Source organism: Peromyscus leucopus, chromosome 4 (genome assembly GCF_004664715.2).
Source record: "Peromyscus leucopus breed LL Stock chromosome 4, UCI_PerLeu_2.1, whole genome shotgun sequence".
Lineage (NCBI taxonomy): Eukaryota > Metazoa > Chordata > Mammalia > Rodentia > Cricetidae > Peromyscus > Peromyscus leucopus.
Genome location: NC_051066.1, coordinates 26,540,525 through 26,555,827, shown reverse-complemented (window position 1 = coordinate 26,555,827; position 15,303 = coordinate 26,540,525). Strand labels below are relative to the sequence as shown.

The 15,303-nt window shown below is 36.5% G+C and overlaps 1 protein-coding gene across 2 annotated transcripts in view; it reads right to left on the bottom strand.

Annotated features, from left to right (window-relative positions):
- Acvr2a (activin A receptor type 2A) overlaps positions 1 to 15,303 on the bottom strand; it is a 79,325-nt gene continuing 64,022 nt past the window's right edge. For both annotated transcript variants that reach the window (XM_028880093.2, XM_028880166.2), the window contains 7 exons: positions 14,856 to 14,999; positions 13,022 to 13,165; positions 11,978 to 12,123; positions 10,385 to 10,499; positions 7,404 to 7,542; positions 4,867 to 4,997; positions 1 to 3,687 (listed from right to left, as the gene is read on the bottom strand). In XM_028880093.2, the coding sequence (XP_028735926.1) occupies positions 3,493 to 3,687; positions 4,867 to 4,997; positions 7,404 to 7,542; positions 10,385 to 10,499; positions 11,978 to 12,123; positions 13,022 to 13,165; positions 14,856 to 14,999 (1,014 nt within the window). In that variant the 3' untranslated portion in view covers positions 1 to 3,492. The remainder of the gene's footprint in view (positions 3,688 to 4,866; positions 4,998 to 7,403; positions 7,543 to 10,384; positions 10,500 to 11,977; positions 12,124 to 13,021; positions 13,166 to 14,855; positions 15,000 to 15,303) is intronic.

The following is a 15,303-nucleotide window of genomic DNA, read 5'->3' as shown; positions in this document are numbered from 1 at the left end:
TGCAAATACCATATTCATTTTTTATTTAACATGGGGATGGAATGGGGATAGCATACATTTTATTTGTACAATATTTAACAATCACTTATTCAAGGTGGGATTTTATGGGGATTTTTTTCGTTTTTATCTTTCTGTTAAATACTTGCAGAAAAAAAAGATAGCAAGTACAATATGACAGTAGTACAACAACCTGTGCCCAAAACACTGACAAGAAATACAGAGTAAAGCTAAAATAATTGTTTACCAATATTTTGAGAGGTAACAAATAGGGAGATACGGGTTGAGACTGCATAAAAAACGTACTGCTGGTTGAATATCTGAGGTAAATGATGTTTAATCAAGATGCTACTTGTATCTTTGTCCATAAATTGTAAATAATTTTATGCACATTATACCAAATGTTCCTAAAAAGTAATTTTTCAAAAAAGTAAAAAAGAGAAACTGGAAAATAGCTGATGAAGCATTTTTTTAAAAAACAGTAATCAGTCTATTCCACTAAACTACCATCCATCTGGTGAGGGTTTGTTCCCGACCATTTGAATTTTACTTAAACGTGACTATTACCTAAGGATAAGAAAAGGGGATATAAGCAATGTTTTCATAATTTTGTGACACATGATTCTAGTTTTAAATTCAAAGGTGTTGGATTTTGTTTTTTCTTTTTCCTGGTTATATTTTCAGAATATCACCACGAAAGATAGTGCAAGTTCATGGGACCAATCATTGAGGCACAGTCTCTGTTCTGGAATTCACAAGGTACCTGTAATAAAACGTCCAAACAAGAATCACAAATCACATGCTATAACTCCTAGCATCTAAAATACATACAAGATCTGTGCAGGGCATAGATAGACTTCAAATAAATTCAAACACTGGTTAATCCATCAGTCCTATGGCAGTTGATCATAAAGCATTTCTCACAGGAGATCTGGGCAAGGTAGAGTAAGTAAGAGCAGCAGTTCTGGTGGGTATCAGAAAGGCAAAGTACAAGACATCATGAGGAGCACCATACACAAAGTTACAGGGGTCTAAGTTTGCCATCTCCCTAAAAAAAAAAAAAAAGTTTTCATTCTTTGATCTTCCTTTTTCAGTGTCCCTATCTCAAACTTTTTATCTGCCCACTCTGCACTTACTGTAAACCAAACACTAAAATGCCCTGCAAAAGAAAGTTTTAACAAGACTAGGTATAAGAACAGGTAGTCACTGGAACATTCTTACTTTACTGCTTATAAAAAAGGCTTTCTGTTAATGTAGTTCTCAAGAGAATACAGTTTTAAAATTGATAAGCTAGATTTAATTACAATACCCAAGATTCCTAAAAAAAAAAAAAAAAAAAAGTTTCCCTAGCATGAAGACAAAGCATTTTCTATCATGAACCAGTCTTGGTAACATTTTATCTGTAGTGCTCTCCTAAGCCAGACAGCCACAATATCCCTCATTTATCACTTTTAAAAAGAGGTTGAATGTTTACAATCAGCAGAAATCTGTTTATGGAGATTAACAATTTCCTTGTATGCACATTCTCTTATGGTTATCCTTGATTAGTTTACAAGTGGAAGCAAACCTAAATCAAGAATTTAAGAGGCCAAATATGTAGAAATCAGAACAGTGAACACTGAATTAGGCAATCTTAGGAATACAGTGAGACCTTGGGTACAAAGACAAAGCACAATTCTCTATGGGGTGTGGCATACAGACACAACGAATGCTATTACTCTCCCCTCCCTGCTTAGAGTATGTTGACCTATGTATTGTTTATAATTAATTCAGTCTTCCCAGAGATTAGTGCACATTTTATATAAAATGTAGTGTATGATGTCTTAACCATCTGAAGATAATGCATTCACAGTGAGCTCCTGATAGTAACATGTAAAAAGTTTATAAAATTAATGTATGGATGTTAAAGTGACTCGACAAAAATGTATATAACATAATACTGGCTATTTGTTGGTAATCTTAAAATTCAGGGAATTAATCTTTCACTTGGGCTTGTATAAGTTTGAGGAAGAAGCCAATTATATTCTGTTACATTGTTTGAAAAGCACTCTGGTACCTACCTGCCATCAATTCCATTTTCTTTTAGCAAGGATAAGGCATGAACTATCTAGAGTTAGCTGTAAAGTAACTTGGGGGAGGCTAGGCTGTGTTCTTTATACCACCACTGGTTACCTCTAAATGTCATTGCATATTTTAAGTTATAAGTTCAACTTGTTATCCCTGATTTGATTTAAAGCAGTAATATCTGAAATCTGTGCTTAAAGGTCAGTATCTCTATCCAAAGACAATTCTCTTCACATCACAGACATCAAATATTACACTTGACAAGATGGCACCACACAGTATAGTGATAGTTACATGTCTCAAAGCAGAGTGAGGAATTCTGAGTAATGACACTTCCTGAGGTGATCCTAAAACAGTGATAAGAATATCCCACACACTGTTTGGTAAAAGAAGAAATACACCACAATTTTACATATATAAATAGGAAAAAAAAATCTATTTTTAAAAGATAAAATGAAGAGCTTTCCAGTGTCACAGCTCACTTAAAATTTTGTAAATCATGCTTTATGTTTTCAAATATTTCCCAAACACAGCACACCTTAAAGAAAAAAGTACTACTTAAGTATGCAATACTTTGGGACCTGGATATAAGATGAAGGGAAGGAAGGGAAATGACACCTTTTTTTTTTTTCTATTTCAAAAACAGTACTTTGTTTTCCCTAAATTACAAGCCAGTACAAGAAAAGCTAAAACACTGCTTTACAAATAGCCACTTACTATTGGCACTAAGCATAGCTTACCATTTTTTCTTAAATAACACAGTGAATTTGTTAATACCTTGTTATAAAACATGGATTGATTTATTCAAATTTTGTTAGTGTTTTCAATTTTATAATTTAGCAACCGTGGAACTGAGGTATACCTTGTTGAGGGAGGTTAAAGTAATGCTTGGAAGCCTCTTTACTGTACCCCACTTTGATGACTTTATGTACACAGAACAGCAGCACACTACACATTCACAAGCTGTGTCATGTTGGCATTACAATAGTCATTTATAGAAACAACAGCAAATGCAATAAAAAGTTACCCTTTTAAAATCTGAAATGAAAAGTTTTTGATTTAAAAAAAATAGCAGTAGTTCATTTAAGGAATTAGTGTCTTCTGACAGACATTAAGAAATCTTATGTCAGTTTTCAAATACTTGATTAGCCAGGTCCAAAAGATCCTTGATTTGGAGAGGGCCACATTCTTCATGTACATTTTTCAGAAGTTCTTTACAGTTTGCAGCTTTTTCCTTAGACTCCCCTTCGTATCTGTGCTGCAGACGATGCAGTAAATCTCCCAGAGCCATGCGTTCCACAAGGGGCTGCTTGTGTACATGTCCGGGAGGCATCCTACTCATTTCACACAGAAAATACACTAAGCAGTTTCCTTAGCTTAGCAGCTCCAGTTCAGAGTCCCAATTCTCAGTGTGTACAGATGGTGCCACCATCATAGACTAGATTCTTTGGGAGGAAAGTCAACGTTTGTCACCATTGTGACCACTGTTACAATGTCCTCTGTAGTAATGATATTTGTTAGTCTTTGCATCTGGGTAATTCTTTCACCTACACATCCAGCTGATAACCTGGCTTCTGCATCGTGATCCCAACATTCTTCTATTGTTTCACAGAGCATTGCCATTCCCTAAAAGGAGAAGAACAGTCAAACATAACAGCTATTGTTTCCTGATAGGAAACAGGCTAACACTGTCATAAAGAAATAGTGATTTTTATGGGTCATAACTTCAAGATCAGCCAAGTTTGATCAGCACTCACTCTGGCTCTTTTTTTTTTTTTAAATGATTTATTTTTATTTATATGTAAACAGTGTTCTTTCTGCAAGTCTGCTATACACCAGAAGAGGGCATCAGATCTCATTATAGATGGTTGTGAGCCACCATGTAGTTCCTGGGAATTGAACTCAGGACCTCTGGAAGAGCAGACAGTGCTCTTAACCACTGAGCCATCTCTCCAGCCCACTCTGGCTCTTTTTAATGGACTCATTATGGTTGGCCTCAAACTCTTGATCCTTCTGCCTCAAGCACATGAGATACCATGGCTGGATCAAAACTCACTTTTATTGAAAGTCATTTTGCATACCAGCAAAATAAATTACTTTTCCAAGCATTAGGGATCCACAATATGAATATGTTTTTAAGTTCCAAAAATCTTGTACTCATAAATTCGATCATTTCAATGCTTGACCTTTTCAAGTAGACTTGCAACTAAGTCTAATGTGGGTACCAATTTTATTTATTTATTTAATCATTTTCTTAGTTGATAGTGGCATTTCTCCCTTGCAGTTAAAATTAAAAGGTCACCCTTGAAGAATCAATCTCTGGTTTCAGGGTATAGTTACTTATTGCCATTTGGGTTTCTAGTTATATTAACACCAAATTATCAACAAAATTCTATGCTGTTCTGCCTGCTCTAACTGTAAAGTCAAGTCTTGAAAGCCTGAATGAAATGAATAAGACTTCATAGAGTAGAGAAAACTGAGTGCTTAATAAGTGTTAAGATGGCATCCATTAGAAGGTAATGATCAGCAAGACTATCCAGCTTCCCATGGACCAGGCATTTGTTTCCTCATGGAACTTTCAAACCAGGAGATACTTGCTTGAACTTAACTAGACCGCTGAGGGAAGAGCCTTCTCTGCAAGGCTGTGACTTTAGACAAAGCCCTAATTCTGCCTCTGAACTCCAGTACAAAACAGCTGTGTGAAGATCACTGTCCCAGAAGAGAAATGTGCACATAACAGATACACTAGTATCTGGAAAAAAAATGTTTTCTTGAAATTTCAAATAGAAAATTGCATAAACTTACTGCATGTTTCTGCCAATAATCTCTTAAAACAGGCCTCTTTTTTTTATGCACAACAACTTCCTGCATATCTTCAAGAGACGGATGCTGGCCAATTTCCTCCTCAAATGGTAACATGTATTCATCTACAGGTCCTGAAATGTAAGAAGAGGAAAACCATTTTAATTCCTCCTGACTAGTACAAGCTCCTCCAATTCTGCACTCTATGAGGAAAGAGATGAACCCCCCCCCCCCAAACTTGTATCACAAGGGAACCAGAATCTAATTGTGAGAAATCGAAAGGTCTGTTTTCAGATGGCTGCTTGTTTTGGACAGGGTCAAGCTAAATAGTTTTGGCTGGCTCCAAATTCTTGATCTTCATAATCAGCCTCAACAGGCTGTTTTGGAACACATATGCTGAATGTCCATGTTTATATATGACAAGGATTGTCAATATTTAGAAATCAAAGCTATAATCCTCTTTGGAAGACTCATTTCCAGCAATTCCTATCAGAACGTTACCATTCATAGTGTCAGCACCTCTGGAGACTCAGTGCTTCACCTAGTATACTTCTCTGTGGCATGTTCAAATACCTTCCATGAGGAATTAATGCACTTTGCGATTTTCTGTCTTCTCTTACAAGCATATTTATAATACTTATAAATAATGCTGTTTATTTTTATATTTAAATCACAAGCATACTTCAACCAGAATTCTTATCACGTCAAAATGTACCCTCATGACAAAATTTATTCAGTAACATAAACACTTGTTCTTGGATCTCAGACAGGAATGTGCATTTAGGAGTTAATAACTGATGTTCAATAGATTCTTATTCAGAGTAGACACACCTACATTTTTACTATTATTTTATCTCCAAGTGAAGGTGGCATTTGCTCTATTTTGTAAATAAGATAGCTCAGAAAGTTAATGAGATTTTGCACAGAGGTATCTGACTATTCTATAGTAGAGTTGAAATCTGAATCTTATCTGAAATCTTTTTATCTATATCTTTCCCCTCAACACAACAGGTCACTTGGCAGTGTCATTCACCAGAGAGAAGTCGATGTACATAGATGAGCCTTGTGCAAAGTATTCAAATGTACCAAATTCACCAGGCAGTGGTGGCACACGCCTTTAATCCCAGTACTCGGGAGGCAGAGCCAGGTGGATCTCTGTGAGTTCAAGGCCAGCCTGGTCTACAGAGCGAGATCCAGGACAGGCACCAAAACTACATGGAGAAACCTTGTCTCGAAAAGCCAAAAATAAATAAATAAATGAATGAAATAAAAAATACACACACACACACACCAAATACTTCAAACATAATACCATGAACTGAAAGAGGCACTGACTCAGCCTTGTACACGTGCTTTAGGAAGCATCTTTTATTATTACTACACTTAGTGTGTGTGTGTGTGTGTGTGTGTGTGTACACGTGTGTGTATATTCCACAACATGCATAGAGAGTTCAGAGGACAGCTTGCAAGGAAGGGTGGGCTAGGCTCTCACCATATAAGACCCAGGATCAAAATGAGGTCATGAGCGTTGCCCACTAAACCATTTCCCCAGCGCTGTGGGAACCTTGTGATAGATGAAGGACTATGTTAGCACTTCTAGTACTTAGTACTGACATCTTAAATTTCAAGGTTCACAGGTCAATACTGGCATCAACACACAGACTTCTTAGGACGTAGCCCAGGCTAATGTATTTCTTTTTTAATGTGGATGGTTGTTTTGCCTGCACGTGTGCACCACAGCCATGACCGATGTCCATGAAGGAAGAGCAACCAGTGCTCTTAATAACAGAGCCATCTTCCCATCCTCCAGAGGCTTATTTTTAACTAGATTCCTAGAGTTTGCTATGCACACTAAAGTTTGAGAAATGCTGGATTTTTAACTAACTAGACACAAATTTTAAAGCACTCACTTTATCATTTTAAATCATGGCAAATCAGGGCCAAAGGGAAAGTGAACATAGTCTGCTTTTAAGTATTTTAGAGCATATACAAGGCATTTAAGAAAAATCAACATCTAACCTTTCTTTTGCCATAAAAATGCCCCAATAAATAACCCCAAGCCCCACCAAGTAACTCTCCTTAATTCCTATAACACCACCTGACATTTTTCAGGTATGACTTCACCCCAGTACAGTTACTGAAAGCCTTACATACCAGGTCCTGGAACAGATCATTCACACTTATCTCACTCTGGAGTCCTCTCTGCAGAAGGTATTTGATCACCTTTAACTGTGTATTACTTAACAATAGGGCCTGCATCCCCAGGACACCCAGTCATAGTTTGATATGAAAGACTCACACTGAAGTTCTTAAGCAACGTATTTTCTTGTAGTATGTGCTGTCTGACCTACTTCTGCCTCCAAAGTGTCAAAGCCATTTCTTTTCATGCCCAGCCCCCAAAATTCACCTTGCCTCCTATATCTTCGGCCACCTTTTGGAGTCCATAGAAGAAAATGTACTTATTTATTACCTTTTTGTGTAATCCCTTTCATAAATATGGCATATATACTTTTTTAAAAAGAAATGCTGTTTTCCCTTACCATCTGCAGCAGTACATCGAGAAGCCAGTTCCCACAGGACTAATCCCATGGCGTACATATCTATCCTCAAAAATGCATCCCTTTGGAAGTTTATAGCGCCCTCTAAAACCTCTGGAGCCATATACCTCCGAGTACCAACCTGAAAAAGAATTTGAAAGCAATCAGTACTCATTGACTTTATGAACTAATGTTTTTGTTTATGGTTTTGTAGAAAAAAAAAAAAAAAACAAATATGGTCTATTTAGCCAGGGTAAAGTAAGATGGCTTCTGGATACTCTCACCAGACAGGCTTACAGAGCTTGTCCTCCCTTCTGGATCGAATCACAAAGACCTGAATAATGGTGTGCTGGGAGAAGGACAGAATGGAGGAAAGAGCACTTTGCATATTGTTTGAGGTACACCTTTAGAAAACACTTTTTTTTTTTTTTTAGGGCTTCACTAATAAACATTTAAGATGATGTAAAAATAATTAGCAGAGATACATTTTTTAAATTCTACTTGTAAAAAATCTTACTTATTCATGAATTCTCCTTTATTTACATTTGCCCCCAAAAGTTTGGTATTGTGTAGTACTGTAACTGTGGCTACTACGCTCGGGCAGCTAGTGCTAGTTGGTCTTGAATGCATTTTTATGTGAAAGCTTAAGAGATTTTAGGAGCTATTTAGGTAGACTAAAATACACTTAACACAGATCTAAAAAGCAGCTTAGACATTGGTGTTTTCATCCTTAGGTAAGGGATGGCAAGTAACCTTTGGTCAAGACTTTGGTAGTTATATGTACATTTATCAATAGCTTTTAAAAAGTAAGGACAGATCAGTGAAACTTTGAAGTTCCATTTTTAACTGATTTTATCAGAACATAAGGTAGCTCTCTGGCTCTCGCTGTTCTAAACATTACACTGTATTCCGAATATCTCTCAAAGCCTACTTTTTCACTTAATTTAGACCACCCAAAGTTATTTCTTGTATTATGGGATTATAGCTTATCTAATTTTAGTCTAAGATATCCTCTTTTATGAATGAAAGGTGGTACGATAGTGGAGAAACTATTTACTCATGTAGGTAATAACTTATTTTGCCTAATCTTGTAATCCAATTGTAAGAGCATTAAAAGATGACATGAATGAGGTTTAAAAAAAAAAAAAAAAAAGTAGGCAGCTGGAGAGATGGCTTAGTGGTTAAAAGCACTGGGTGCTCTTCCAGACGTCCTGAGTTTAATTCCCAGCAGCCACATGGTGGCCCACAACCATCTATAATAGGATTTGATGCCCTCTTCTGGCTTGCAAGTATAGATGCAGAGCACTCATACATAAAATATAGATTACAAAACACAAAAGTTATGAAGTTTGCTCTGATACCAAAAGATGAAACTATCCCACACATACTGTCCTATGACTATCAATCATACAATAAGCACAGAAATTTGTCTCTAGGCTTCTTACTCCATTTTTAGTAATATTCTTCCTAAAACAGCCTCTATTCTCAATCATGTCAGCTTTTCTAATGTTCTGCAACTGCTGACACAACCTTGAACCAAATCTGAAACTGTTAATTAACATTGACAGAATGTAGTGTGCCATGACTGCACACAGCTATGTTCCTGGGGATCAAGATATGGAAGGAGAATGAAAACTCAGAAATAACCAAGTAACTTGAATGACTTGAAAGACAGAGAACCAATAAGGGCAAGCCTGGAAAGAATCCTTTGGCTTTATAGGAAATGTCACATTTTAAGCAAATATTTATTTTATTTTTAACAGTCAGAGAAGTGTTGTGAAATATTCCTTTTACACTGTGTGAAGATGTGTCACTAGGCTATGATTGGCTTAATGAAGAGCTGAATGGTCATTAACTAGGCAGGAAGAGGTTAGGCGGAACTTCTGGGAACAGAGCTCTGGAAAGAAGAAAGGAGGGTCGCCAGCCAAATGGAGAGGAAGCAGGATGGACTGTACAGAGGTAAGGGTAACCAAGCCATGTAAAAGAATGCAGATTAAAAGATACGGGTTAATTTAAGGTGAAAGAAGACTAAGGATTAGAACTAAGAAGATTAGGAATAAGACTAAGCTAAGGCCATGCTTTAATAATTAATAGTAAGTCTCCATATCAGTTTTTGCAAATTGGTGGCCCAAAGAAAAATCCACCTACAGGGAGATGTTTTGTGCACATGTGATTGTGGGTGCCCACAGAGTCCAGAAAAGGGTGTTGAGTCCCCTCAGACTGGACTTACTGGCATTTCTGAGCAGCCTGAGACAGGAAATGAACTTGGTCCTCTGCAAAGACAGGAAGCACTCTTAATTCCTGGGCCATCTCCTGCCCCTAAACTAACTGTTCTTGTTTAAAAAAAAAAAAAAAGGTGATTCTATACAAGTGATACAAGTGTAGCAGCTTTCCTAGCCTCATATTTTTGTGAGAATAAAATGCATGGGTATTCTCCTCTCCTTGGCCTTCTTAAAGGATGATATATCTATTTGTACAAACAATAACTGAAGTTAGACACCTCATTTCAGCCTTTCCAGGAGATCTGAACTCTAGAAAAAAAATTGAAAGATAAAACATTAAATTCATTAAAGAGTTAATGAATCAATAAAGAGGAAGAAGCAAGAAAATTATTATGTAGAAAATGGGAAGGAAAACCTAGTACACTGTGGTGAGAAGTGATCCATTATCCTCCACTCTTAGTGTGACGAATTAACCAATTAAAATTGAGTTAAAATTAAGAACTCCCTAAAGATGAAATTATTAAGAACTGGATTCTTCTGTGACTAATTATTTTAGAAAACAATCCTGTCCCAGCTAAATGTTGTTCTATGCTTGCCTAATCCTAAGGGGACAGCCATGTAAAAATGCTGCCCTCTCAAAATATGTCACTCTTCATTAGATGACTCAACCAACCCCAGCAACTTCAGATCAAGTCGATATTGATCTAAAGTAAGAGATGTGCTTATTATTTCCTACTCACATCTTATACTGGTTGTTCTTACCTGTCCATGGGTGTCACCTGCAGATTTGCCAGCCTCAAACTTTAACGCCAACCCAAAGTCAGCGATGCAAGCTGTCAGATTGTTTTTCAACAATACATTCTTACTTTTGATGTCCCTTCAAATAGAAAAAAAGTATTTTAAGTAAGTTATTTTTAAAATTTCTATTGAACATGAGGAGAATATGCTATAAAAATGAAGTTGCTTAAAACTATGAAAGGCAAAAAAAGGGATAAGATGCTTAGGCAGAGTCCCAATCTAGTCTAAAGCACATGAATGTAGTAACAAGCCCATTTTAACAGGAGCAAGAAGGAATCCTCTCCATAAAGTAGTTTTACAACAGCCATTCCAGAAATACATTATCATCTATGTCACTCCCACATAATCATAAAATTATTATTTCTTTAAGGGAATGGGAACATTTCAGATCTCACAGTTACAAACTCCCATAGAAACTTGTTTTTCAGAACAACAAGAAAATAGTCAAAATAGCCTTTGGTGAAGATTTCTACTTCAGAACAGTCCCTCACTGCCACCCTCCTTGCACTGCATGGCCACTATTGTAGGGAAGCACCTCTTGGAATACAAACACAAAGAAGCCTTTTACCATAGAGCATGGCCCAGTCCTTTGAAAGTCTATCAGCTGTAATGAAGGAAAATATTCTTTCTACACATCTGACTCATCTGGTTCATCTTAAAGACAACTCAGCAAGCATGTCTCTATGCTGTGACCAACAGTTACATTCAGAAGTCATAATACTGACCCACAAGAGGACGGAGGTAGAGTAAAATGCTCCAGAAATCAACTTGTTTCAGTATCAAAACATTTTCAGGGTCCCTATAACAACTTTGGGGAGGTCTGAAGGATTAGTTTGAATATATTAATAGAAGGCAAATTCAAGAAGGAAAATGAAAAAAAGCAGATCCCTTTCTGAAGAAGTCATTTATGGTTCGTAAAATCAGAATCTGGCGACATTCAACTATACCTCTACTAAATCACTCTGATAATGGCTATTTTTAAAACAGAATAGAAGGTGACAACTCAATCCTATGTTCTTCCAATAATGGCAAACTAAATCTATCTTCCAGGAACAAGCACTTTTCATTTTCAAGATTTGGTAACGGAGTCTTCACTGGACATGTAATATTTCTCCACTGGACAGCTCTCTCCTCACAATGACCTTTCCTTCTACTTTAGCTCAAGAATGAATCCACACTCATTCAAAACACAAAAAATATACGTAGTCTATCCTTAATTTCATCATCGAGTATCTATTAAAAAATTGCCTTTAAATCAAATTTTTGAGTTAAAATCATTTTTCCTTTGACATAGAGAAAATATACCTTTATTCTCAAACATGGTTTCAGAAATTAGACAAATTAAAACATGACATCATTAAACTTTACTAATGAGATTAATATGTACATTACCCAAAATACATCCTAGTCAAATCTCAAACCTAATTTTAAAAAATGAAAATCTTTACATTTTCAAATATGATTAAATAATCAAGGCAAAAATAAATTTCACCCAGAATTAGGCTTAAATAATAAGCATGTGAGTTGAACAGAAAGACAGGACAACTTTGGTTGTACCTGTGAGATATTGCAGGTTTGTGACCGTCTTTTAAGCCAGGTATATCCTCATGTAAATATGCCAATCCTCTAGCCATGGTTTCTGCGATATGACAGAGTTCATTCCAAGAGACCACATTAGCCTTGAGGAAGTCTGACAGTGAACCCTAAAGAAAAGAGCGAGACACCCATAAGTTCTTGATGCAAGTTTTACACAGATGGAAACTTTTCTTTGGATATGGAGGCAATGCATTCCTTTCAGTACATAATCAATCAAGCACTATAGAGTTATTCAAATTTCCTTCCAATTCACATTATTGAACATTCAACCCTAAAAGACTGATTTTTAAAAGCTTATTACCAAAATAAGTTAATTTCCCTAACTTTAGAAAGTTTAAAAAAAAAAAACAGACTACAAAATCAAAATCTTCTCTAAAGCTATTATGATCCTTATGGTCAAATACTAAGTGAAATATAAAGCCAGTTACACTTAACAAGAATGACACTCATTATACAAACCAAGTATCTTAGCTGACCATAGTAATGCAAGCCCATAATCCCAGAACTTGGGAGGCTGCTGAGGCAAAAAGATGAGGCCAGCCTGTGCTACATAGAAGAATTTTCTTTTAAAAAAAAAAATTTTTTTTAATGAAAAATGAGGGGAAAGTACATGTGCTGTGTCACTAATTCCAAGCTAGTGACTCTGGGTTCATCATTAAAGAATTATCAGGCAAAAAAATGAAGAGAAAAAAAAGAAGGGCTCATGGAGTCAAACTGTATCCTAAGTAATACATGGAAAACAACAAACGCTGTCTACTCTAAAGTCCCCCTAAGAGAAGCAATTGCAGCACAGGAAATCAAGGCTTAGGGCTGCTCTATGATTAGTGGGTTAGTTACAAAGTTCTTTCCTTAGTTTTGTGATACTTTCATTCACGAGTAATGTATATATGGATCAAATATTAATCAACTGTGATAATATACTGTTCTCTTGAAATACAACAATTAACATTAGGTTGGAAGGCCAAGTCCAGCTTTACAAAACTTAAGTATTAAGTCGTTCTTTACCTTTTCATGAAATGCTGTGATTAGCCATAAGTCCACATCAACGCTGGTGCCTCGTTTTTCTGCACCAATGAACTGTAGTATATTCTCATGCTTCATTCCAGGTAAACTATAGACTTCATATTCATTCTGCCAGGATTGTTTGTCCTACAGGAAATAATAATAATGATGATGATGAAAGTGTGGTAAGAACTCAGAAAGTACAAGAAAATAAATCATGTTGAGATTACTGGAATAAGTTCTAAAACAATAACAAAATAAGCTAAGTCTAATTGATGTATCAACAAAATAAGCTAAGTACAAGTGACCTTTTGATTTTTTTTTATAAAAGAAATCTGTAAGAGGTAATAACAATAATCCATAATAAATCTTTGTTATTTAGAGAATCCCACCCCATTCCTTCAAAATCTCCTTTTCTGTGTTGCTAAGTTTACAAACACAGGTATTCATCAAAAGCCACTGCATTTCTGGAACTTAAAAAGAAACACGTCCTACTTCAAAGTTACTACAATCACTGTATGGTGCGAAACTAGTATAAGATAGTAGTATGCATGCTACTACTCACAACCATCTCCCTGAAAGATCAATTTCAGTAGAGTGACCACCTTAAATAGGTGACAGTCTCTCTTCAGTCTGCCCCACCCTCACCCCCACCCCAAGCTAACAATACCTACTGTTTCTTTTAGACTATCTATTACTCATTCCTGCGGGTTATCTATGTCTACTGTATACTTACAAAAGATTACTTTCTTTTTACTATGAGAGGGCAATGAAAGTGAGTTACACTATAATGTAATGGTAAGGAAATCTCTGGATCCAAGGTTAATTTAAATTCCAGGTTTTCCTCTGATTTTTATAAAATCACTTTTCCAGTGAAGTAAAGGAATAACTGTGCTCTTGGTCACTAAAGTACTTACTGCATGTATATTCATGTATGATATATGAACACAAAATACATAAATCAATACTTTGTCAATAAAAGCATTTAATAAAATGGCTGCTACTGTCGTTTCTACTCTTAATATCCATATTATTTTCTAACTGTTAAGATTCCTTACACATTAAGTAGCTTCCCACAGCTTACTATGCTTCTCTCTCTAGAGCCACACCACTGCCAAGATAAAGAAAGACTCTAGGGGCTAGGCTTTAGATGAGGTGAGAAGGTACGTTAAGGAAACTGTTTCTCTAGTAACTTTGGAGTGATGGAGGTTGAGTATGTGTATCCAAGACTTCAATACCAAGGGTGCCACCAGCCACGGGGATGTATTACCAAAGAAACCAGCAAGACAGCAAAGCGGCAGTGCAGCCTGCCTTAGGTCAGGGTTCATAAGAAGTTCAGGTGCGTTTCAAGGAAAACAAAGTAAATCAATCCTATGGAAACCTGAATCACTGCCTCTGAGAAGTTACCAACACAAACTAAAATAATTACATAGAAACACTCAAAGTACAATGAAAAGAAATCAAAGTCTGGTCATGTAGCTCCGAACAGCAATTCTAAAACAAAGCACACAATCTGTTGTTCTTTCTTGTCAGGGGATAGTACGACAACTACTCAGTGAGGGGATTTTTGTGATTGGAATACTCGTCTTTAGTTTTTATTAACCAAAGACTGACTCTATGTTCCTTTATTGTGATTCCTCCACTGCCGACAACCCCAAGTGCTGTACTAAACCATTCCGTTCTTAGACGTGACTGCAGCATAGAAAGGCCAGACTGCTTCCCCACTACCACTGTCACCTTAGAATATACAGTCTGTGTGTATGAGCTACAATGTTCTAGCCAGTTACAGCTTTAAAAAGATACCGGTAGACAGATCAGAGAACTTTAATAAACATACCTGTATTGGAAATATTTTGACAGCCACATATTCATTGAGCAACTGGGCTTTCCAGACACAACCAAATCTTCCCCTTGCTTTCACTTCTAACAGCTGCAATGGCTTCAAACCTAGCAATGGAGAAGGTGGGGGTGGTCCTGGGTCCTACAAAAAAAATAATAATAATGAATAAGCAGAACATAAGACATCAATTCTGAAATGAGAAAAAAAGCTAAGTATATTGAAGAATTCACTGACAGGAACTGTTAACACTCAAGTGACTGTAAGTCAATGTGACCTTAACTTTCAGCCTGCAAGAACTGAGCTTCTGGGGCGTTAGCAGGAACCACTAAGCAAGCAATGTCTAACACTAGCACTGCTACTACTTAGGAACAGCAGGTGAAAACCACCAAGCAGCCAGTCTAAGCACTGTGAACTTCAGAACACTCTTAATAGTATCCCATTGGCT